The 22,855-nt window shown below is 47.3% G+C and overlaps 2 protein-coding genes across 4 annotated transcripts in view; one reads left to right on the forward strand and one right to left on the reverse strand.

Annotated features, from left to right (window-relative positions):
- The window catches only part of LOC137377669 (zinc finger protein 638-like), a 172,880-nt gene extending 156,337 nt beyond the window's left edge, over positions 1-16,543 (forward strand). The window contains exons 26-30 of the mRNA XM_068047574.1: positions 1,139-1,337; positions 5,994-6,620; positions 9,163-9,282; positions 9,985-10,106; positions 16,231-16,543. Of these exons, the coding sequence (XP_067903675.1) occupies positions 1,139-1,337; positions 5,994-6,620; positions 9,163-9,282; positions 9,985-10,106; positions 16,231-16,299 (1,137 nt within the window). The 3' untranslated portion in view covers positions 16,300-16,543. The remainder of the gene's footprint in view (positions 1-1,138; positions 1,338-5,993; positions 6,621-9,162; positions 9,283-9,984; positions 10,107-16,230) is intronic.
- Positions 16,544-19,133: 2,590 nt separating this feature from the next.
- LOC137367363 (centrosome-associated protein ALMS1-like) overlaps positions 19,134-22,855 on the reverse strand; it is a 75,660-nt gene continuing 71,938 nt past the window's right edge. For 2 of the 3 annotated variants that reach the window (XM_068028640.1, XM_068028638.1), the window contains 2 exons: positions 21,500-21,599; positions 19,134-19,272 (listed from right to left, as the gene is read on the reverse strand). In XM_068028640.1, coding sequence (XP_067884741.1) covers positions 19,228-19,272; positions 21,500-21,599 — 145 coding nt within the window. In that variant the 3' untranslated portion in view covers positions 19,134-19,227. The remainder of the gene's footprint in view (positions 19,273-21,499; positions 21,600-22,855) is intronic. The other variant, XM_068028639.1, reaches the window with a different exon arrangement.

Consider the following 22,855-nt stretch of genomic DNA (forward strand, 5'->3'; position numbering starts at 1 on the left):
CCTTTGGCGGGAGGACTGGGGGGCTGAAATGAGCTTGAGTAGGAGTCGTGTAAGCTGATGGGCCACAGCAGGGATCTGGGCAGAAGCTGTACATTTCTGAATGCATGCTATTCTGTACAGGAACAGTCAGGATAAGGAGGCTGGAGATGTGAGGTAGAAGGGATTGAGTCAGATTCGTGACATTGTAGGGCATCAGTGAGTCGCACTGGGGAGGGAGGGAGGATAGGGGGAGGGCTACCCAGAGCAGCCCTAGGGGCGACGGAAGGTTAACCGTGGCTGTCAAAGAGGGTCTACAGTAGTATTATAAGAGAGTAGAGCAAGAAGGTTGAGGTGAGTTTAAACACATGGAGAATGAGGATTAGCTAGACCAGGGTGTGAGAGAGCATTAAAAGATCCCAAGAGGTGTGAGAGAAATGGTCTTTACCCAAAGGCTGGGTGGCATTTGGATTTTCTACCACCAACTGTTAGTGCTGACTATAAATTCATTTCAAAGGAAAGAGATTGTTGTTTTTAAAGAGGAATATTAAAGGGTATGAAGAGCAAACAGGAGAGTGGGATTAGACAAAGGGCTCACAGAGGAAAAGCAGCAGCACAATTTGATTTGGAGTCAGAGATGTGTGAGCTGATGAGCCATGACTGCAGCATCCTATGGAAAAGGGGTGGAGCTGTACAACAGGGTGCTGAATCGAACCTGATCGAGTGTATAAGTGAGCCTGATTACATTAGAATAACTTAACCTCTGGTCACCAGTGGCTTTCTTTTCTCAAAGAACCTCTAATTTTTCTGCATTTGCATGGGAATGACTTGACTGCGCTCCCCAGAATACTCTTGTGCCTTGTTTCTGATCTCTGCCCCCCCCCCCCCTCCCAAAACTGGGAGGAATGAACTCGAAGCTGGATTGTGTTCCATTTTGATGTCTTTGACAAAATGCCCCTTATTGCCCTAGTTCCTTTGAACTGACTTGCAGCAGTCCTGTTTTTTGATTCCAGTTTAGATAAATTGATTGCACTATGACAATTGAACAGACCTGTTTTTTAAAATAGATGTTTGAAATGGGAAGTGTCCTATTAACCAGCACTATTGTCCTTAACCTTTGTTTCTAAGAAATAAATCTGTGGGTTCTTTTTAATTTGCAAAGGAAAAGGACATCTTTCCTTTTAACCTGGATGAATTTGTTACTGTGGATGAAGTGGGTGAAGAGGAAGACACTTCTGGACATCAGATTCCTGAAAATGAATCCAAAACCAATGCCCAACTTTCGGAAAGGGCTGAGCCAGAAAAAACAAAGGCAGAGACCATGCAGGAAGTCAAGGAACCAGAACCAGCACCAGCTCCAGGTAAAGTCACAGTCCTGGACTTGGCTATTGACCATTCTCTGCTAGCCAGGGAACACCAAGAATCAAAATCCACACATTACGAAATCTGGGATCTATGCAGGCACCACACTACCAGGTCCAGGCATCCAGTACTGGGTTTGAGGAGTAGCGGAGAGAGAGTGTTTGACCAGAGATCTGCTTTATGAAAAGTGTTTGCTTTTGCTGAATATGCTTATGGCTAAACTTAATTTGAAGGTAATGAATGGAAATCGGGGAAAAGGCGTTTGAGTGATAGTATTCGGGGTGCACTGGGTCAAATGGCGGCCTCCTGTGCTATAAATTCTATGATAGTGCACCAAACCTTTTGTTTTGAATTTTGAGTTGTATATCCACGTTTGCAGATGAAACTTAAGTTAGTTTAGTTTAGTTTAGAGATACAGCACTGAAACAGGTCCTTCGTCCCACCGAGACTGTGCCGACCATCAACCACCCATTTATACTAATCCTACACTAATTCCACATTCCCACCACATCCCCACCCGTCCCTATATTTCCCTACCACCTACCTATACTAGGGACAATTTGTAATGGCCAATTTACCTACCAGAGTAAGTACTGTAGATGGGAGCTGCAAGTTATAAAAGGAGACATTGACAGACGAAGTGAGTGCACAAAACTGGAAGATGGAATTCGATGTGGCAAGTCTGTGGTGAGGTCCTTCACTTTGGAAATGAAAAAGACAATTCAGAATATTTTCACAATGGAAACAGACTACCAACTATGGAGGAGAGAAAGGATATGGGTATTCGCGTACACAAATCAGTAAAAGCAAGTACAAAACTTTATTAAAAAGGCTAATAGAATGAATCAAGGGCATTGGAATTCAGAACTGAAGAGGTGATACTTCAGTTGTTGGAGCCTAATTCAGAACCCATCTGGAGTGCTACATTCAGTTCTAGGCACTGCAATTCAAGAAGGATGTATTGATCTTGGAGGGGAGCTGCACAAATTCAGCAGAATGACACCAAACTAAAAGGGTTAAATTACCTAGAAAGGCTGCATAGACTTGGCTTACATTCCTTTGAGTATAGAAGGTTAAGGGGTGATGCAGTCAAGGTGCGTAAGATGATTTGATAGGATTGATGGAGAGAAGCTATTTCTTGTGGAGGAATCCAGAACAAGAGAGCATAACCTTAAAGTTCGAGCTAGTTGAGTGACGGACGACATTCTGGGAGGCTATTTAACCCCACTGCTATCTTGATGGTGTTGGGGGACAAGGTTCTGGGAGGCTGTGTAATCCCACTGTTAATGTGACTGTGTCGGGGGTGCTGGATGGTTCTGTTGCTTTAACTGGCCGGCCAGCTTCACTGTCCATGGTCACTAAAGCAGTCATACTCAAGGGTCAAGGATCTCTGCTTCCTCATCAATGTTCACTGATAGACAAGAAATCCTTCAGGGAAGGAAATCTGCAGTCATTACCTGGTCTGGCCTACATGTGACCCCAGATCCACAGCAATGTGGTTGACTCTTAACTGCCCTCTGAAATGGCCTAGCAAGCCAATCAGTTGCATTAAAAAGCTACAGAAAAGTTGAATAAAAAAGACAGACCACCCGGCATTTCCCTAGGCGTCGGATATGACAAAGGTACACACTGCCCAGTCGACCCTGGAAAGTCGTCCTCACTAACATCAGGGATCTTGTGCCAAAATTGGGAGAGTTGTCTCACAGACTAATCATTGACATTGTCATACTCATCAAATCTTATTTACAGCCAATGTCCTAGAATCTTCCATCACCATTTCTGGCAAGACAGACCGACCAGAGGTGGTGGCACAGTGGTATACAGTCGGGAGGAAGTGGCCCTGGGAGACCTTCGCATGGGCTCTGGACCCCATGAGTCTTGGGTCAAACGTGGGCAAGGAAACCTCCTGCTGAGGGCAGCAAAGGCACAGATTGCAATTTGGGTGGAGGATTTTAATGTTCATTGCCAAGAGTGACTCGGTAGCAGCACTATTGACTGAGCTGCTGAGCCCTAAAGGACTTATCTGCCAGACTGGGTCTGCAGCAGGTAGTGAGAGAACTAGCAAGAGGGAAAATCCTACTTGGCCTAGTCCTCACCAGTCTTACCTGTCGCAAATACATCTGTCCATGACAGTATTGGTAGGAGTGACCAGCGCACAGTCCTTCACACTGAGGATACCCACCATCGTGTTGTGTGGCACTACCACCGTGCTAAATGGGATAAATTTCGAACAGATCTAGCAGCTCAAAACTGGGCATCCATAAGGCGCTGTGGGCCATCAGCAGCAGCAGAATTGTATTCAACTACGATCTGTCACCTCATAACCCACATATCCCCCACTCTTCTATTACTATCAAGCCAGAGGACCAACCCTGGTTCAATGAAGAGTGCAGGAGAGCAGGCCAAGAGCAGCACCAGGCATACCTTAAAATGAGGTGTCAACCTGGTGAAGCGACAACACAGGACTACTTGAGTGCCAAACAGCGATAGAGCTAAGCGATTCCACAACCAACGGATAAGATCTAAGCTCTGCAGTCCTGTTACATCCAGTTGTGAATGGTGGTGGACAACTAAACAACTAACTGGAGGAGGTGTCTCCACAAGTATCCCCATCCTTAATGATGGGGGAGCCCAGCACATCAGTGCAAAAGTCAAGGCTGAAGCATTTGCATCCATCTTCAGACAGAAGTGCCGAGTGGATGATTGATCTCGGCCTCCTCCTGAGATCCCCAGATACCAGTCTTCAGTCAATCCGATTCACTCCACGTGATATCAGGAAACATAACACTGCAAAGACTATGGGCCCTGACAACATTCTGGCAATAGTACTGAAGACTTGTGCTCCAGAACTAGCTGTGCCCCTAGCCAAGCTGTTGCAGTACAGCTGCAACACTGGCATCTACCCAACAATGTGGAGAATTGCCCAGGTATGTCCAAATCCAACTCGGCCAATTACCGCCCTATCAGTCTACTCTCGATCATCAGCAAAGTGAATGGATGGGGTGGTTGACAGTGCTATCAAGCGGCACTTGCTGAGCAATAACCTGCTCAGTGATGCTCAGTTTGGGTTTCGCCTGGGCCACTCAGCTCCTGACCTCATTACAGACTTGGTTCAAACATGGCCAAAAGAGTTGAAATCCGGAGGTGTGGTGAGAGTGACTGCCCTCGATGTCAAGGCAGCATTTGACCGAGTATGGCATCAAGGAGCCCGAGCAAAACTGGAGTCAATAGGAATCGGGGGGGGGGGGGGAATCTCTCTGCTGGTTGGAGTCATACTGAGCACAAAAGAAACTGGTTGTGGTTGTTGGAGGTCAATCATCTCAGCACCAGGACATCACTGCAGTAGTTCCTCAGGGTAATATCCTAGGTCCAACCATCTCCAACTGCTTCATCAATGACCTTCCTTCAATCATAAGGTCAGAAGTGGGGATGTTCACTGATAGCACAATGTTCACGACTCCTCGGATACTGAAGCAGCCCGCGCCCAGATGCAACAAGACCTGGATAACATCCAGGCTAAGTGACATTCGTGCCACACAAGTGCCAGGCAATGACCATCTCAAACGAGATAATCTAACCATCTCCCCTTGATGTTCAATGGCATTACCCTTGCTGAATCCCTCACTATCAACATCCTGGGGGGTTACCACTGGCCAGAAACTGAACTGTACCAGCCGCATAAATGATGTGGCTACAAGAGCAGGTCAGAGGCTGGGAATTCTGCAGCAAGTAACTCGCCTCCTGTCTCCCCAGTACCTGTCCACCATATACCAGGCACAAGTCAGGAGTGATGGATGCCTGGATGGGTGCAGCTCCAGCAACAATTACTGGTGCATCGAGCGTATCGCACTCTGTTGCATTGTCTTGTGCTTCACAATACAAGCATTTGCCACCCTACCTGGAGTGACCTACTGGAAGAGGCAAACAGAAACTACATTTTATAAAATCCAGTCCATGGGAAAAGGCTGGAAAGTTCCTCTGGAACCTCTTGGGCAATCAAAACTAGTCCAGGAGTTCACTCTGGCCCTGATTTACGTAACAGGATGTTAAACTCAGTTCTGTGTCTGTTTCTGTGATCTCACTATTGCATTTGCACTCAGCTACCTCATTGTCCTGAAATGTATATTGCTGTTCCATGCAAAATCTCTCACCAGAGTCAAAGGAATGGAGAGTTTAGGGGCAGGGATGATGGTTTATAGCACTGGTGGGGGAATAAGGTCATGAATGAATTTAACCCAATGAGAGGGCTGATTTTAACCCCTTGGCCTAGTGAGATCTGGGACGAGGGTAGGTGGTTAAAGTAGAGGCAGACGTGACAGTGTCATGCTGAGTGTTTCGGTAGCAGGTGGGCTGAGGCAGGAGTGATGTGAACTGGGCTGTACAACACAGGAGGGACAGTCACAGAGGCATTATTGGGGGGTGAGGAGTACCCGTCTGTTATGCTCATTGCCACTTTCTGAAGTTAGCTGGTGTGGGTTGGGTGCTGGTAGGGGGAACAGCAAATGCACCCCCATCCCGAGAATGGATTAAATGTGGAGACTGGTGGAAATGCAGCATAGACCAGTTGGCCCAAATGGCCTGTTTCTGTACTGTGGATTCAGTGTAACTCGATGAGATTGTACTAGCTCAGTAATTGTGTCTGTGTCTCCCAGCAGGTGATGCACCAATAAAAGTGGTGGAGACGACAGAGGTGACATCTCAGCCTGAATCCGGACCCCAGTCCGAGCCCCTACCCCGACCCCAGTCCGAGCCCCTACCCCGACCCCAGTCCGAGCCCCTACCCCGACCCCAGACCGAGCCCCTACCCCGACCTCAGACCGAGCCCCTACCCCGACCCCAGACCGAGCCCCTACCCCGACCCCAGACCGAGCCCCTACCCCGACCCCAGACCGAGCCCCTACCCCTACCCCGACCCCAGACCGAGCCCCTACCCCGACCCCAGACCGAACCCCTACCCCGACCCCAGACCGAATCCCAACCCCAGCCTCACACCAAGGCAGCTGTGAAGGAGGAGCCGATGGAGACAGAGTCGGAGACGGCCCAGGAGCAGTCACCAGAAGCCCCCACTTCGGAGGCAAGCCAAGTCCCCCCTGTCACAGATTCTAAACAAGAGGCAGCAGAAACCACAGCTGTCAAGGAAGAAACAGTTCCCTCATTGGGTGGAGATGGTGAACCTTCCCGCAAAACAGCAGGATACCCGAGCAGCCTATCCCCAGCCCCTGCGTCATCAGTCAGCTCTGGGGGAGATGGCAGCAAGCCCACCAGCGTGGAGCAGCGAGCAGGTGAGTGATTTCTACTGGGGGAGCCTATGAATGTTACTACTATGGACTTCCAGAAGGCATTTGATAAAGCCCTTCGTAAGAGATTGTTAAAACTGAAAGTTGAAGCTCATGGAAAAATTGAAGACAAATTATTGACCTGGTTAGGAAATTAGCTGGGTGGCAAGAGACAAAGAGTAGGACTATTAGGCAGGTTGTGATCGTGGTGCCTTGCCAGGATCTGTGTTGGGGCTCAACTATTCACTGCATTTAATGATGACTTAGATGATGGGATAGAAAGACATATATCCAAATTTGCCAAAGACACAAAGATAGGCAGCATTGTAAATAGTATTGAGGAAACCTAAAATTACACTGAGGTGTTCATAAAGTGAACGGACAAAATTGTGGCAAATAGATTTCAATGTTGGCAAATTTGAGGTCATCCACTTTAAACCTAAAAGGATAGAACAGAGTACTTTATAAATGGTGAAAAGATAGAAACAGTGAAGGTCCAAAGAGACTTGGGGGTCCAGTTACATATTTCATTTAAATATGAAAGGTACAGAACATAATCAGTAAGTCTAATGGAATGCTGACTTTTATCTCTAGAATACAAGGGGGTAGACGTTTAGATTAGGCGGCTAGTTTTTTCAGCCGGCGCAAGTACGATGGGTTGAATGGCCACCTTCTGTGCTGTAATTTTGGTTCTAAGTCATGCTTCAACTATACAAAGCCCTGCTTAGACCACACCTGGTGTCACTGTGAGCAGTTCTGGGCAACATACCGTAAGGAGGATATAATGGCCTTGGAGGGAGCTTGGTGAGAGAAACAGACTGTGAAAGCCAGTGCAATGCTGGGATACAGAGCCAGATTAATCAACGTTACACAGTTGCTGATCAGACCCAGCCAGGTTACTGTGTCACTCACTGGCCACAGCGCACTCTCAGTACATACAGATGTGTCTTGTCACTCACTGACCCTGGGTCTGTCTCAATACAGGTGTGTCTGTCACTGACCCTGGGTCTCTTTCGGTACAGGTGTGTCCGTCACTGACACTGGGTCTCTCTCAGTACAGGTGTGTCTGTCACTGACACTGGGTCTCTCTCGGTACAGGTGTGTCTGTCACTGACCCCGGGTCTCTCTCAGTACAGGTGTGTCTGTCACTGACCCCAGGTGTCTCTCGGTACAGGTGTGTCTGTCACTGACCCCGGTTCTCTCTCAGTACAGGTGTGTCTGTCACTGACCCTGGGTCTCTCTCAGTATATCAGTATATCAGTATAGGTGTGTCTGTCACTGACCCTGGGTTTCTCAGTATAGGTGTGTCTGTCACTGACCCCGGGGGGATCTCAGTACAGGTGTGTCTGTCACTGACCCTGGGTCTCTCTCAGTATAGGTGTGTCTGTCACTGACCCTGGGTCTCTCTCAGTATAGGTGTGTCTGTCACTGACCCTGGGTTTCTCAGTATAGGTGTGTCTGTCACTGACCCCGGGGGGATCTCAGTACAGGTGTGTCTGTCACTGACCCCGGGTCTCTCTCAGTGCAGGTGTGTCTGTCACTCACTGACCCCCGGGTCTCTCTCAGTACAGGTGTGTCTGTCACTCACTGACCCCCGGGTCTCTCTCAGTACAGGTGTGTCTGTCACTCACTGACCCCGGGTCTCTCTCGGTACAGGTGTGTCTGTCACTCACTGACCCCCGGGTCTCTCTCGGTACAGGTGTGTCTGTCACTGACACTGGGTCTCTCTCAGTACAGGTGTGTCCGTCACTGACCCCGGGTCTCTCTCAGTACAGGTGTGTCCGTCACTGACCCCGGGTCTCTCTCAGTACAGGTGTGTCTGTCACTCACTGATCCCTGGGTCTCTCTCGGTACAGGTGTGTCTGTCACTGACCCTGGGTCTCTTTCGGTACAGGTGTGTCTGTCACTGACCCTGGGTCTCTTTCGGTACAGGTGTGTCTGTCACTGACCCTGGGTCTCTTGCGGTACAGGTGTGTCCGTCACTGACACTGGGTCTCTCTTGGTACAGGTGTGTCGCTGACCCCGGGTCTCTCAGTACAGGTGTGTCTGTCACTCACTGACCCCCGGGTCTCTCTCAGTACAGGTGTGTCTGTCACTGACCCCGGGTCTCTCTCGGTACAGGTGTGTCTGTCACTGACCCCGGGTCTCTCTCAGTACAGGTGTGTCTGTCACTGACACTGGGTCTCTCTCAGTACAGGTGTGTCTGTCACTCACTGACCCCCAGATCTCTCTCGGTACAGGTGTGTTGTCTCTCACTGACCCTGGTTCTCTCTCAGTACAGGTGTGTCTGTCACTGACCCTGGGTCTCTCTCAGTACAGGTGTGTCTGTCACCTCACTGACCCTGGGTAAAACCCGGTACAGGTGTGTTTGTCACTCACTGACCCTGAAGGCTGTTCTCAGGTAAACGTGATCGGCTACAAGACAAGTGGTTGTAGTTAATTATGGATTTCAGATGAACCCCAAATATCACTTAACCAGTCCTTGTTCTTGGAAAATGAATTGACTTCGTAGGTTTTTACCCACACTAATGTATTTTATTTTAAACAGATGCCAAGTTGAGGAGGGAGCCTTCCTCTGAGGTGGAACCAGAGGCGAAGCGGACTAAATTAGCTGGGCAATCGCTTACTGAGTTAAAAATGCCGCCCTATAAGCCCAACAACCCTATTGGTGAGTTCAGCACAATACAGCTGCCTGCAGCTTTCAGATTGTTTTGTCGTAACTTTCTGTGGAAAACGTACTAATTATCTGTGAATTTCTAATGTGCAGTGCTTATACAGAGGAGCACCAGTGCATGTTGGGATTGGGTCCTCTCCTTGTTTAAGGGCCTCTATCTACCCCATCTCTCGCTCTCTCCATCCTGTCGCTGTTCTGCCTCTCCCTGCCCTGCTATCTCTCTCCTCTTCTAGACGCTGTTATTTCTGCCCAAGTTGAAACTTGGAAACTCTAGCCCCAACTCTTCAAATTTCTCAGCTTGCAGGGCTATGGGAATAGAAGGGTGGAGGGATGGGACTGACTGGATTGCTCTGCAGTGTGCTGGCATGGTCTCGATGGGCTGAACGGCCTCCTTCTGACTCCGTGTCTGGAGGACTGATGAAGGCAGCTCTCTTAATTGCCCTAAAAGCACAGGGGCTAACTATTGCCAATTGGATTGGGTATGTCTGTAAAAGTGGCACTATGCAGGCAGTGAGTGGGGGACACTGAGTGTGAAGGGGGCAGTGAGTGCTACACATAAGTGCAGAGAGTGCATCCTGGGAGGAGCGCAGTGCACCATACAGGTGAAGCTCGGGCTTGATTAGTTTAGAAACTGTATCTTTAAGCCAGCCCTTGGCAGGAATGCTCAAAACACTGCTGACACTTGTTCTTCTGCAGGTGTTGAATTTATCGTTCCAAAGACCGGTTACTTCTGTCAGATTTGTTCTCTGTTTTACACGAACGAAGAAACAGCCAAGGTGACACACTGTGGCACTGTGTTGCACTACAAGAATATGGAGGTAAGGACTGGACCTCAGTACAGTTGTTCTGTCCAGGAGCACTTCACTTCAGGCCTTGCTCTTAAAATAGCAGCATTGTAAAAGATAGTCATCAAAATCCATAAGTCAGGCTGGAGCTGCTTGCTGACCACGCACACTGTATCAAGTGTGACTCTGTTAGGGAGGGAGTAGAGTCAATGAGATTTAACTGCTGCAGTGAGCAGTAATTGGGCTTCATGGATGGTATTGGAAAAGGCTATAGTCAGATAGACCTTTTCCCCCTCCCTCTGTTGGATCTGGCCTACATCTTAGGGTTCTAAAAGAGATTGCTGCAGATATAGTGGATGTGTTTCCAAGATTTCTTGGATTCAGGAACGGTCCCATCAGATTGGGAGTTGGCAAATGTTACACTGCTTTTCAAGAAAGGAGGGAGAGAGAAAACAGGGAACTACAGGCCAATTAGCCTAACATTAGTCATTGGGAAAATGCTGGAATCTATTATTAAGGAAGTCTTAACAATGCACTTAGAAAAGCACAGTATGATTAGAACAAGTCAGCATGGTTTTACTAAAGGGAGATCATGTTTGACAAATGTATTAGAGTTTTTTGAGGATGTAACGAGTGGGGTGGATAAAGGGGAACCAGTAAATGTATACCTGGATTTCCAAAAGGAATTCGATAAGATGCTACATAAAAGGTTAATTGGCAAGATAAGGGCTCATGGAGTTGGGTGTGATATATTAGCATGGATAGATGATTGGTTAACACACAGGAAGCAGAGAGTGGGCATAAACAGGGCATTTTCAAGTGGCAGGCAGTGACTAGTGGAGTGCCGCAAGGTTCAGTGCTGGGGCCTCAGCTATTTACAATCTATATTAATGACTTAAATGAAGAGACAGAGAGTAATGTATCTAAGTTTGCTGATGATACAAAGGTAGATGGAAAGGTAAGCTGTGGGGAGGACACAGAGAGACTGCAAAGAGATATAGACAGGTTAAGTGAGTGGGTAACAAAATGCAGAGGAAGTATAATGTAGGGAAGTGTGAAGTTATTCACTTTGGTCGTAAGAATAGAAAAGCAGAATATTTTTTAAAAGGTGTGAAACTTTTTAGTGTTGATGTTCAAAGAGACCTGGGTGTATTTGTACAAGGAACATAGAAAGTTAGCATGCAGGTACAGCAAGCCATTAGGAAGGCAAATGTCATGATGGCCTTTATTGCAAGGGGATTGGAGTACAGGAATAAGGAAGTTTTCCTACAATTGTACAGGGTTTTGTTGAGACCACATCTGGAATACTGTGTACAGTTTTGGTCTCTGCATTTAAGAAAGGATATACTCGCATTGGAGGTGGTACAGCAAAGGTTCACTAAATTGGTCCCTGGGATGAGGGTTTTCTTTATATTTGTTGTTACGACCAGGTAAGAAAGAGATCTAGGGTTCCCTTTCAGCCTTCACCTGGTCTTACTGTAACAGGGTTTAATTTTAAACACACCCTGTTTTTAGCTCCCCCTTGGTGAATCTTTGTTCATCGCTTTCCAGATTTCTTAGGTTTAAGGAAGAAAAGTAGAAATTTATTAAACTTAAACTCTAATTCGGTTAACGCCTAAGGATAAAGGCCTGCTCAGGTCAGGAAAAAGAACCCGCCCGATCCACAGCAGACCCGACCCCGGCCCGAGCACGAGCCGACCATCCCTTTACTTACCTTCCGACTGGGAAGCTCCACAAAGCTGCAACGCATGCGTGGTGACGTCATAGTGACATCACTCGCTTACTGCGCAGACTCTGTTTCATTCCAGACTCCCAGCTCAGGTAAGTTTTTTAATGTTAATACTTACCGGCAGAGCACTTACTGTGTGTGCCGTGCCCGGCCCGAGCCCGAAAGCCAGACCCAGAAGAGGGGCCCGACCCGAACCCGACATGTCGTCTGGTCGGGTAGCGGGCCTTTACCTAAGGATACACGACGCGCACCACACTAGCATGCATACGCGATACACACACACGTAAATAGAGACAGAAAAGCAGAAGAAAAATAAAGTGGAAAAGTTTGAGGCAATATCTGAAGTGTTGTTGTTAGGGTTCTTCGAGCTCACTGTAGAGTCCTTGATTGTACGTAGTCTTGGTTTTCGTTGGGGCCCAGTATTCTTCTTAAACCTTGTTTGCTGTAAGAGACTTTTCTCTCTTGGGGCTCATGTGTCTTCAGTGGATTCAGAGGCTTGTGAGAAAGAGATGGGAGCAGACAGGAGAGAGATATTCTTAGACCAGGCGCAAACAGACACTCTGCCCAAACCATTTGTACAAATTCAAAAAATTCAAGTTACCCAGCAGGTTAATCATGTGACTAGCTGATTTGACCATGTCCGTTTGTGTATTTGGCCATCTTAGCAGTCAACCTGGAATGTGAGCTCCCCAACCTTCAACGTCTGGTGATCAAAAGGCCATTGTGGGTTGAATGTCAGAAAATGGCTGCTTTGTATTGAGTTGTGGGTGTCGCTGGCCAGGCCAGCATTTATTGCCCATACCTAATAGGCCATGAGAAGATGGTGATGAGATGTCTTCTTGAGCCACTGCAGTCCATGTTGGGTAGACACACCCACAGTGCTATTAGGAAGGAAGTTCCAGGGTTTTGACCCAGTGACAGTGAAGGAACAGCGGTTATAGTTCCAAGTCAGGATGGTGTGTGACTTGGAGGGGAACTTGCAGGTGGTGGTGTTCCCATGCATTTGCTGCCCTTGTCCTTCTAAGTAGAGGTCGCGGGTTTGGAAGGTGCTGTGTAAGGAACCTTGGTGCATTGCTGCAGTGCATCTTCTATATGGCAGCACTGCTGCCACTGTGCGTTGGTGTTGGAGGGAGTGAATGTTTGTGGATGGGGTGCAAATCAAGCGGGCTGTTTTGTCCTGGATGGTGTTGAGCTTCTTGAGTGTTGTTGGAGTTGCACCTATCCAGTCAAGTGGAGAGTATTCCATCACGCTCCTGACTTGTGCCTTGTAGATGGTGGACGGGCTTTGCAGAGCTAGGAGTGAGTTGCTCGCCACAGGATTCCTAGCCTCTGACCCGTTCTTGTAGCCACGGTATTTATATGGCAAGTCCAGTTCAGTTTCTGGTCAATGGTAACCCCCAGGATGTTGATAGTGGGGGATTCAGCATTGAATGTCATGGGGTGATGGTTAGATTCTTTCTTGTTGGAGATGGTCATTGCCTGGCACTTGTGTGGCGCGAATGTTACTTGCCACTTATCAGCACAAGCCTGGATATTGTCCAGGTCTTGCTGCATTTCTACATGGACTGCTTCAGTATCTGAGGAGTCGCAAATGGTGCTGAACATTGTGCAATCATCGGCGAACATCCCCACTTCTGACTTTATGATTGAAGGAAGGTCATTGATGAAGCAGCTGAAGATGGTTGGGCCTCGGACACGACCCTGAGGAACTCCTGCAGTGATGTCCTGGAGCTGAGATGATTGACCTCCAACAACCACAACCATCTTCCCTTGCACTAGGTATGACTCCAACCAGCAGAGGGTTTTCCCCCTGATTCCCATTGACTCCAGTTTTGCTAGGGCTCCTTGATGCCACACTCGGTCAAATGCTGCCTTGATGTCAAGGGCAGTCACTCGCACCTCACCTCTTGCGTTCAGCTATTTTATCCATGTTTAACCAAGGCTGTAATGAGGTCAGGAGCTGAGTGGCCCTGGCAGAACCCAAACTGAGTGTCACTGAGGGCTAAGCAAGTGCCACTTGATAGCACTGTTGACGACACCTTCCATCACTTTACTGAGGATCGAGAGTCGACTGACAGGGTGGTAATTGGCCGGATTGGGTTTGTTCTGCTTTTTGTGTACAGGACATACTTGGCCGATTTTCTGGTTGCCGGATAGATGCTAGTGTTGTAGCTGTACTGGAATAGCTCACTCTGACTCCCCAAAGCCTGTCCACCATCTACAGGGCACAAGTCAGGAGTGTGATGGAATACTGTCCACTTGCCTGGATGGGTGCAGCTCCAACAACACTCAGGAAGCTCAACACCATCCAGGACAATGCATCCTGCTTGATTGGCACCCCATCCACCACCTTCAACATTCACTCCCTCCACCACCGATACACACTGCTGCCACTGTGCATTATCTACAAGATGCACTGCAGCAACTCACCAAGGCTCCTTCGACAGAACCTTCCAAACCCATGACCTATATCACCGAGAAGGACAAGGGCAGCAGATACATGGGAACATCACCACCTGCAAGTTCCCCTCCAAGTCACACACCATCCTGACTTGGAACTATATCGCCATTCCTTCACTATCGCTGGGTCAAAATCCTGGAACTCCCTTCCAAACAGCACTGTGGGATACCTACCCCACATGGACTGCAGCGGTTCAAGAAGGCAGCTCACCACCACTTTCTCAAGGGCAATTAGGAATGGGCGATAAATGCTGGCCTAGCCAGCGACACCCACACCCCATGAACGAATAAAAAAAATTCTGAAGGGGCTGGATAGGGTAGACATTGAGAGATTGTTTCCATTGGTCAGGGAATCTAAAACACGGGGGCACCGTCTCAGGATCAGGGCTGATCATTTAGGACTGAGTTGAGGAGAAGTTACTTCACTCAGAAGTTTGTGAATCTTTGGAATTCTGTACCCCAGAGGGTTGTGGATATTCCATCATTGGATACATTTAAGGCTGAGATAGACAAATTTTTGGGGTCTCGGAATTGAGGGATATGGAGAGTGGATGGGAAAGTGGACTTGAATCCTAAGATAAGCCATGATCGTATTCGATGGCGGAACAGGCTCACTCCTGGTCCTATTTCTTGTGTTCTTGGATAGCATCAAGTCTCCACTAAAGCTGCCCACTGCAGGACAATTAAAATCAAACGCTAAGAGTACGGGGCATCGCAGTCCCGCGTTCCATCTCAGTTCCGTGCTCCATTGCAGTCTGAGGAATCTCACTCCCATGTCCAATCGCCATCTGACTAATCACAGTCCCAAGTTTCATCGCACACTGGGGAATCTCACTCCCGCGTTCCATTGCAGTCTGGGGAATCACATTTTGGGGCCAGAATCCTTTTGAAGCCATAAATTGTAATTAAATGAATCGATCCTCAGGTGAATTATAATATGATTGGGGAGGAAACTGTTGGTTTAGGTCAATTAGTGATTAATTGTTTGCGGGGGTTGGGTGGGGGGGAGCAGAAAGTGGGGCTTAAGGGAACTCTGCTGACATGGGTTAGTCAGTCAGTTTAATTGGATGGGAACTGTGCTGAGACGGGTCAGTCACAGAGTTTAATTGGATGGGAACTGTGCTGAGATGGATCAGAGTTTAATTGGTTGGGAACTGTGCTGAGACGGGTCAGTCACAGAGTTTAATTGGATGGGAACTGTGCTGAGACGGGTCAGTCACAGAGTTTAATTGGATGGGAACTGTGCTGAGACGGGTCAGTCACAGAGTTTAATTGGATGGGAACTGTGCTGAGACGGGTCAGTCACAGAGTTTAATTGGATGGGAGCTGTGCTGAGATGGATCAGAGTTTAATTGGATGGGAACTGTGCTGAGACGGGTCAGTCACAGAGTTTAATTGGATGGGAGCTGTGCTGAGACGGGTCAGTCACAGAGATTAATTGGATGGGAACTGTGCTGAGATGGATCAGAGTTTAATTGGATGGGAACAGTGCTGAGATGGGTCAGTCACAGAGTTTAATTGGATGGGAACTGTGCTGAGACGGGTCAGTCACAGAGTTTAATTGGATGGGAACTGTGCTGAGACGGATCAGTCACAGAGTTTAATTGGATGGGAACTGTGCTGAGACGGGTCAGTCACAGAGTTTAATTGGATGGGAACTGTGCTGAGACGGGTCAGTCACAGAGTTTAATGGGTGAGGGAACTGTGCCGAGATGGGTCAGTCAGAGTTTAATTGATCGAGTTTCTCTGAATGATGTTATTTGCTACGTGCAGAGAAACAAGATTTATAAGCAAATCAGTGTTTAAAAGGTTTCTAGTATTTCATTTTTACTATAATGTGCTCGAATGTGACAGATCCCAAAGTCAGCAAAGGTAGACTTTCTAAGAAATGAATAGTCCAGGATGACATTCGACACCTCTCCAACAGAAATGTGCCCTAACATAAGACCTATTTGTATTAACTTACAGAAGTATGTGACACAGCGGAAAGAGGAGCTCCGAAAGCAACAGGAACGCATGGCCAAGCAGGGCAAGTGAGGTGAGCCACACTAGCTCAGCACTACCCTCAGTCAAAAATATATTTTGGGTCCAAGTGTTCCCTTTCTCTTATTTTACTGATTTAACTCGGTGGTTACAACATTGTACAAATGATCTTTCCACAGCTGTAACGATTATGGAAACTTGTTTTTGCGTTAATATTGTTGTCTTGTGTTTTTACATAAATTGCTGTAACAATTGGCGATTGTTATAATTCAAATAAAGATGATTATGTTCTAGAGAAGTTGTGTTTGCTTTAAATTCTTTCCCACCCCCTCCCTGTTGCAGCAGGACTGTGCAGACGGGCGTGACCAGTCCTATACTCTGGCTGTTAATGATGCTTTATATGTCTAGATTAAGTGTTGTTTATGGGACTGATCTCTGGCTGTAACACTCCTGAACTTTTCCTGTGTTGTAGTATTGGAAACGGGAGGCCATTCAGATCTTTATTAGCTGATTGATACCTCAACATTTAACAGCAAAATAGTGCAGGTGCTGGAAATACTCAGCAGGTCTGTGTATCGAGGAACAGAGTTAATACTCTACAGTGGGCCAGTAGTCTTAGATTGGATGACTGCGTTACAGAACAACTCCGTTCAGTTTGCAAGTGAGACACCTGTGGAGAGAAAAAGTGTTGACATATCAGGTTTGTGACCTTTCATCAGAAGTGGCAAAGGTTAAAAATGTTTTGAGCAAGTGAAAGCAGGGAGGGTGGGAAGAACAAAATGGAAGGTCTGTAGTAAAGTGGAAGACAGGAGAGATTAAATGACAAAAGAGTTGGTGTCGGGCCAAATGGAGTGGTATTGGGCCGAGTCAAGAAACAAAAGATGACGTGAATGGAAGAATGAACAACAGCTGCTGTCCAAACCAGAACCTGCAAAGACAAAGTAAACAAGTTACGGTATGAAATAGTTGAACTAAGTGTTAAGGCTGTAAAGTTTCTAATCAAAAGATGAGGTGCTGATCCTCAAGATTACATTGAGCTTCACTGGAACATTGCAGGAGGCCATGGTCAGAGTGAGAGCAACGTGCAGAATTAAAATGACGAGAGTGGAAGCTCGGAGTCGTTCTGTAAAGCAGTTATCCAATCTGAGACTAACAGGCCCACTGTAGAGCATAAATTCTGTTCTTCTATACATAGACCTGCAGAGTATTTTGTTTTTGTCCTAATACTGCTGTCTGGGGTATAAGTCTATACATTTCTCCAATCTGAAAAACAACTTCACTGCTACTCTTTTCTGTCACTGTTCCTTGAATTTTCTGACCAGTCTATCGTGGTACTTGTGTAGATTGACTTTACATTACCTGCACTATCCTCATCAACCCTTTCCATTGAAGAACTAGTTAGTTAAACAATTTCTTTAACAAATCTGAATTCACTTTCATTTGAGTTGTACAAAATCATGAGAGGTATAGACAGGGTGGATAGCAAGAGGCTTTTTCCCCAGAGTGGGGGATTCAAATACTAGGGGTCACGAGTTCAAAGTGAGAGGGGAAAAGTTATGGGGGGATATGCGTGGAAAGTTCTTTACGCGGAGGGTGGTGGGTGCCTGGAACGCGTTGCCAGCGGAGGTGGTAGATGCGAACACGATAGCGTCTTTTAAGATGTATCTAGACAGATACATGAATGGGCAGGAAGCAAAGAGATACAGACCTTTAGAAAATAGGTGACATGTTTAGGTAGAGGATCTGGATCGGCGCAGGCTTGGAGGGCCGAAGGGCCTGTTCCTGTGCTGTAATTTTCTTTGTTCTTTATTAGCCTATATGTCTCATTAATATTTCAAAGTTTCCTCACTACCGTTAGGCTCACAGGTTATCCCTTGCCTGTTTAAACAGGGGTATGACATTTACAATCCTCCAGTCCTCTGACACCATATGTAAGGGTTGGAAGACTGTGGCCAGAGCCTCTGCAATTCCCCCAGTATTCGAGCATAGATCACATCCAGACCAGATGACTTTTGAATATTGCCACCGATTTAAGTATAGAACCATAGAAAAATTACAGCACAGAAGATGGCCATTCAGCTTGTCTTTATTTTTAAGCATCCAGTTCTAGAGATTTATCAATCTTTACTCATTATTTTCTCCATTACTATTTTTTTAAAAGCAGATTAAAATCAATAAGTTCCACCTTGATCTAGTTTTAGTTGCCTGGTTTCCTCAAGTTAGCACCTACCAGCAAATCCTGCAACCGCATAGGCTCTAGCCATGTAAGCTTTCCTCTGGCCTACGAGGTTGGGATGTGGGGCGGGTGGGTTGTGCAGATACTCGGCAAGTCTGCGCCACCTGAAACCATGCCTAGGTTACACACAAAACAAAGAAAGGTAACTTTTCAGCTTGGAAGCTGGAATGTGAGTCCTGCAATGAACAACTGGTGTACGCAAGGCAGCCCTGATTGACCGTGAGCTACACAACATTGCCTCTCTAAAAGAAACCAGATTAGCCAAGGCAGGCTCTATTCAAGAGGCTAATTGCACCTTCTGCTAGCATGGAAAGAGTGCTGAAGATTGTAGTTGGGTGTGGGCTTCGCAGTGAGTAACTGGCTGACTGTCAATTGAACAACCTGGGAACACCTCATCTCCCTGCGGTTATCTTCCGAAGGAAGCACAACCAAAGCACCAACTCTATGCTGGTATCCTATTTTATCCTCATCTTATACTGCAAAGACCGACTCAGAGTATTTAGCAAGTCTGCCATTTTCTGATTTTCAATTAGACCATCATTTGTTATTAAGGGGCCACCCTCTTTCTCAATGTAGCTGTAAAAGCCTTTCCTGTTGTCATTCATACCTATTGTACGCCCTTCACTGTGGCTGGGACAGAGTGACAAGACAGTTTTTATTTAAATACATCTTTATTTACATTATAAGGGGTTCCACAGTACGGAAGAGAGCTCTAAGACCTAACTTTGACCGACATTCTGGCCTGTTCACTGCCAGGAGACTTTCTTACCCAGCAAACGGTTCGTGATCTTCTATAGGGAAACAAAAATGGGAGAGAGAGGAGTGTTAAAACACATATTCCAGCCAAGACCCAGCTTTCAACACAAAACAGGGTGTCTTCAATCACCGAAAAGACACAAACACCCAACAGTAAAATAACACTGGAGTACAGGACTGTCACGGTATATAACAGAGATATGGGTCTGTTGCTGTATAATACTGGGGTGCAGGATTGCCACTGTATAACACTGAGGTACAGTGAAGCTACAACACAGGACTACCTGCGTGCCAAACTGCATAAGCAGCATGCGATAGACAGAGCTAAGCGATCCCATAACCAACGGATCAAATCGAAGCTCTGCAAACCTGCCACATCCAGCCGTGATTGGTGGTGGACAATTAAACAACTAACTGGAGGAGGTGGCTCCACAATATCCCAATCCTCAATGATGGGGCGAAAGATAAGGCTGAAGCATTTGCAAAAATCTTCAGCCAGAAGTGCCAAGTTGATGATCCATCTCAGCCTCCTCCTGAAGTCCCCAGCATGACAGATGTCAGACTTCAGTCAATTCAATTCACTCCACGTGATATCAAGAAACGACTGAAGGCACTGCATACTGCAAAGGCTATGGGCCCTGACAATATCCCTGAAGACCTGTGCTCCAGAACTTGCTGCGCCCCTAGCCAAGCTATTCCAGTACAGCTTCAACACTGACATCTACCCTGCAATGTGTGTGCTGTACACAAAAAGCAGGAACAGTGCAACCCGGCCAAATACCGCACCCGCCCCCCCCATCGGTCTCCTCTCAATCATCAGTAAAGTGATGGAAGGTGTCATCAACAATGCCATCAAGCAGCACTTGCTTAGCAATAACCTGCTCAGTTTGGGTTCGGCCAGGGCCACTCAGCTCCTGACCTCATTATAGCCTTGGTTCAAACATGGACAAAAGAGCTGAACTCAAGAGGTGAGGTGAGAGTGACTGCTCTTGAAATCAAGGAGAAAACTCTCCGCTGACTGGAGTCATACCGAGTGCAAAGGAAGATGGTTGTGGTTGTTGGAGGTCAATCATCTCAGCTCCAGGACATCACTGCAGTAGTTCCTCAGGGTAGTGTCCTAGGCCCAACCATCTCCAACTGCTTCATCAATGACCTTCCTTCAATCATAAGGTCAGAAGTGGGGATGTTCGCTGATGATTGCACAATGTTCAGCACCATTTGTGACTGAAGCAGTCCGTGTAGAAATGCAGCAAGTCTTGGACAATATCTGGGCTAAGTGGCAAGTAACATTTGTGCCACACAAGTGCCAGGTAATGACCATCCCCAACAAGAGAGAATCTAACCATCTCCCCTTGACATTCAATGGCATTACCATTGCTGAATCCCCCATTATCAACATCCCAGGGGCTACCATTGACCAGAAACTGAACTGGAGTAGCCATATAAATACCGTGGCTGCAAGAGCAGGTCTAAGGCGAGGAGTCCTGAGGCGAGTAACTCACCTCCTGACTCCCCAAAGCCTGTCCACCATCTACAAGGCACAAGTCAGGAGTGTGATGGAATACTCTCCACTTGCCTGGATGGGTGCAGCTCCAACAACACTCAAGAAGCTCGACACCATCTGGGACAATGCAGCCCGCTTGATTGGCACCCCATCAGCAAACATTCACTCCCTCCACCACCGACGCACAGTGGCAGCAGTGTGTACCATCTACAAGATGCACTGCAGCAATGCACCAAGGCTCCTTAGACAGCACCTTCCAAACTCGTGACCTCTACCAACTAGAAGGACAAGGGCAGCAAATACATGAGAACACCACCACCTGCAAGTTCCCCTCCAAGTCACACAACATCCTGACTTGGAACTACATCACCGTTCCTTCACTGTCGCTGGGTCAAAATCCTGGAACTCCCTTCCTAACAGCACTGTGGGTGTACCTACCCCAAATGATCTGCAGTGGTTCAAGAAGGCAGCTCACCACCACCTTCTCAAGGGAAATTAGGGATGGCCGATAAATGCTGGCCTGGCCAGCGATGCCCACATCCCATGAATGAATAAAAAAAATAAAATTCACTCCGCCTCATGCACACACATTCAAGTAAATGTAAACTTGCATATCCATTTACATATGCTCACTCTTGCACACATACACACAGTGTGATGCTGCGCAGCAACTCTGACATAGCTCATTCCCAGCACCTGAGTATTCAAAGGGTTGGGTCAGCAATGTGACATTGCTCTGCCCTGTGATTGAGGCCCACCTTTTTAAACAGCTGTGCCTTCAGTCTGTTGGTCTGATACTCTGCTTGGCGTTTCTCCTGCTCCCGTCTGCTCATGACCTCAGGAAGCTGCTCATACAGCCTGCAATGTGACAGATTAATGATGTCAGTGGGCTCTGACCACATTTCCACAAGTCTCTCGTATGGCCTAGTGACCGTGAAGCGCTGAGCTGACAGAGTTCATTCAGACCCTCTCCCTGGGACACAGACCCTCTCCCTCTGAGAGACCTTCTGACTGGCTGAGTTATATATCAGTAATCGCATGTCTCCTAATCGGAGAGTGAACCTCATTGATTCAATGCCTTTTCCCATCCACAGGAGGTGCCAAAGTGCTTAAAACGCCAGTGGATTACTTGCGAAGAGTTAAGTGAACAAACGCAGCAGCCAACATAGCAAGATCCCACAACAAGCAAGATGAATAATTGGTTAAGGGAAGAATGTTGGCCAGTGCACCAGGAGAATTCCATGATTAGTTTTTAGGATCCATTATCACTGCATCATAGAAGAGCCTGATTGGTAGAAGGGAACTGGATAGATCCTGGGATTATTCCATCCGGTAATTCCTTTCCAACTTTCCTGCTCTTCTTTGAAATAGTATCATGTGATCTTTTACATCCACCTTCGAGGGAAGACAAGGCCTCGGTTTAATGTCTTATCTGAAAGACAGCACCACTGACAGTTCAGCACTCCCTCAGCACTGCAATGGGTGGTCAGCTCTCTGGAGTTGGGGCTTGATCCCCTCGACCCTCAAACTCAGATAGATGCGAGCTGTCCACTGAGCTACGACTGAAATGCTTTTTGCCTCTCTCCCCCAATGCAGCTTTGGATGAAGAAACACTGGGAGCAGGGCACCAATAGGAGCAGCAGCTGGAGCGAGGAGAGTGCGCAGCAATGTGAGACACTGTGATGGTGGGTAAGGGGGGGGCAGTGGGAGAGCACACAGGATCTCCTCACACACCCGCCAATAGCTGAAGATGGTAGCGACTGGTGTACTGGGTCAAGAAAGCTGGCACGGTGTAAGGGAGGGCAGGAAATTTAGTTTCCCTCTAACAGGGAAACGCTGGTTTTAATACCAGTGACGCTGGATTTTCCATCTGTTCTGGACAAGGCTGAGTTTACCGTCCATCCCGAGAGATGTACCAATGTGACCTCAATGGGGACTGTTATTCTGACTAGGTGTCTTGCAACAAGGGCATGAAGAATCAACCACAGTGTGGGATAGGAGTCAGGTGTAACCCAGAGCGGGTAAGGACAGGAGGTTCCCTTCCCCGAGACATTCGTGACATTAGTTGGGTTTTTTTTTTTACAACAGTCTGACAGCATTTAAATAGTCCTTGT

Source organism: Heterodontus francisci, chromosome 1 (genome assembly GCF_036365525.1).
Source record: "Heterodontus francisci isolate sHetFra1 chromosome 1, sHetFra1.hap1, whole genome shotgun sequence".
NCBI classification, from domain to species: Eukaryota; Metazoa; Chordata; class Chondrichthyes; order Heterodontiformes; family Heterodontidae; genus Heterodontus; species Heterodontus francisci.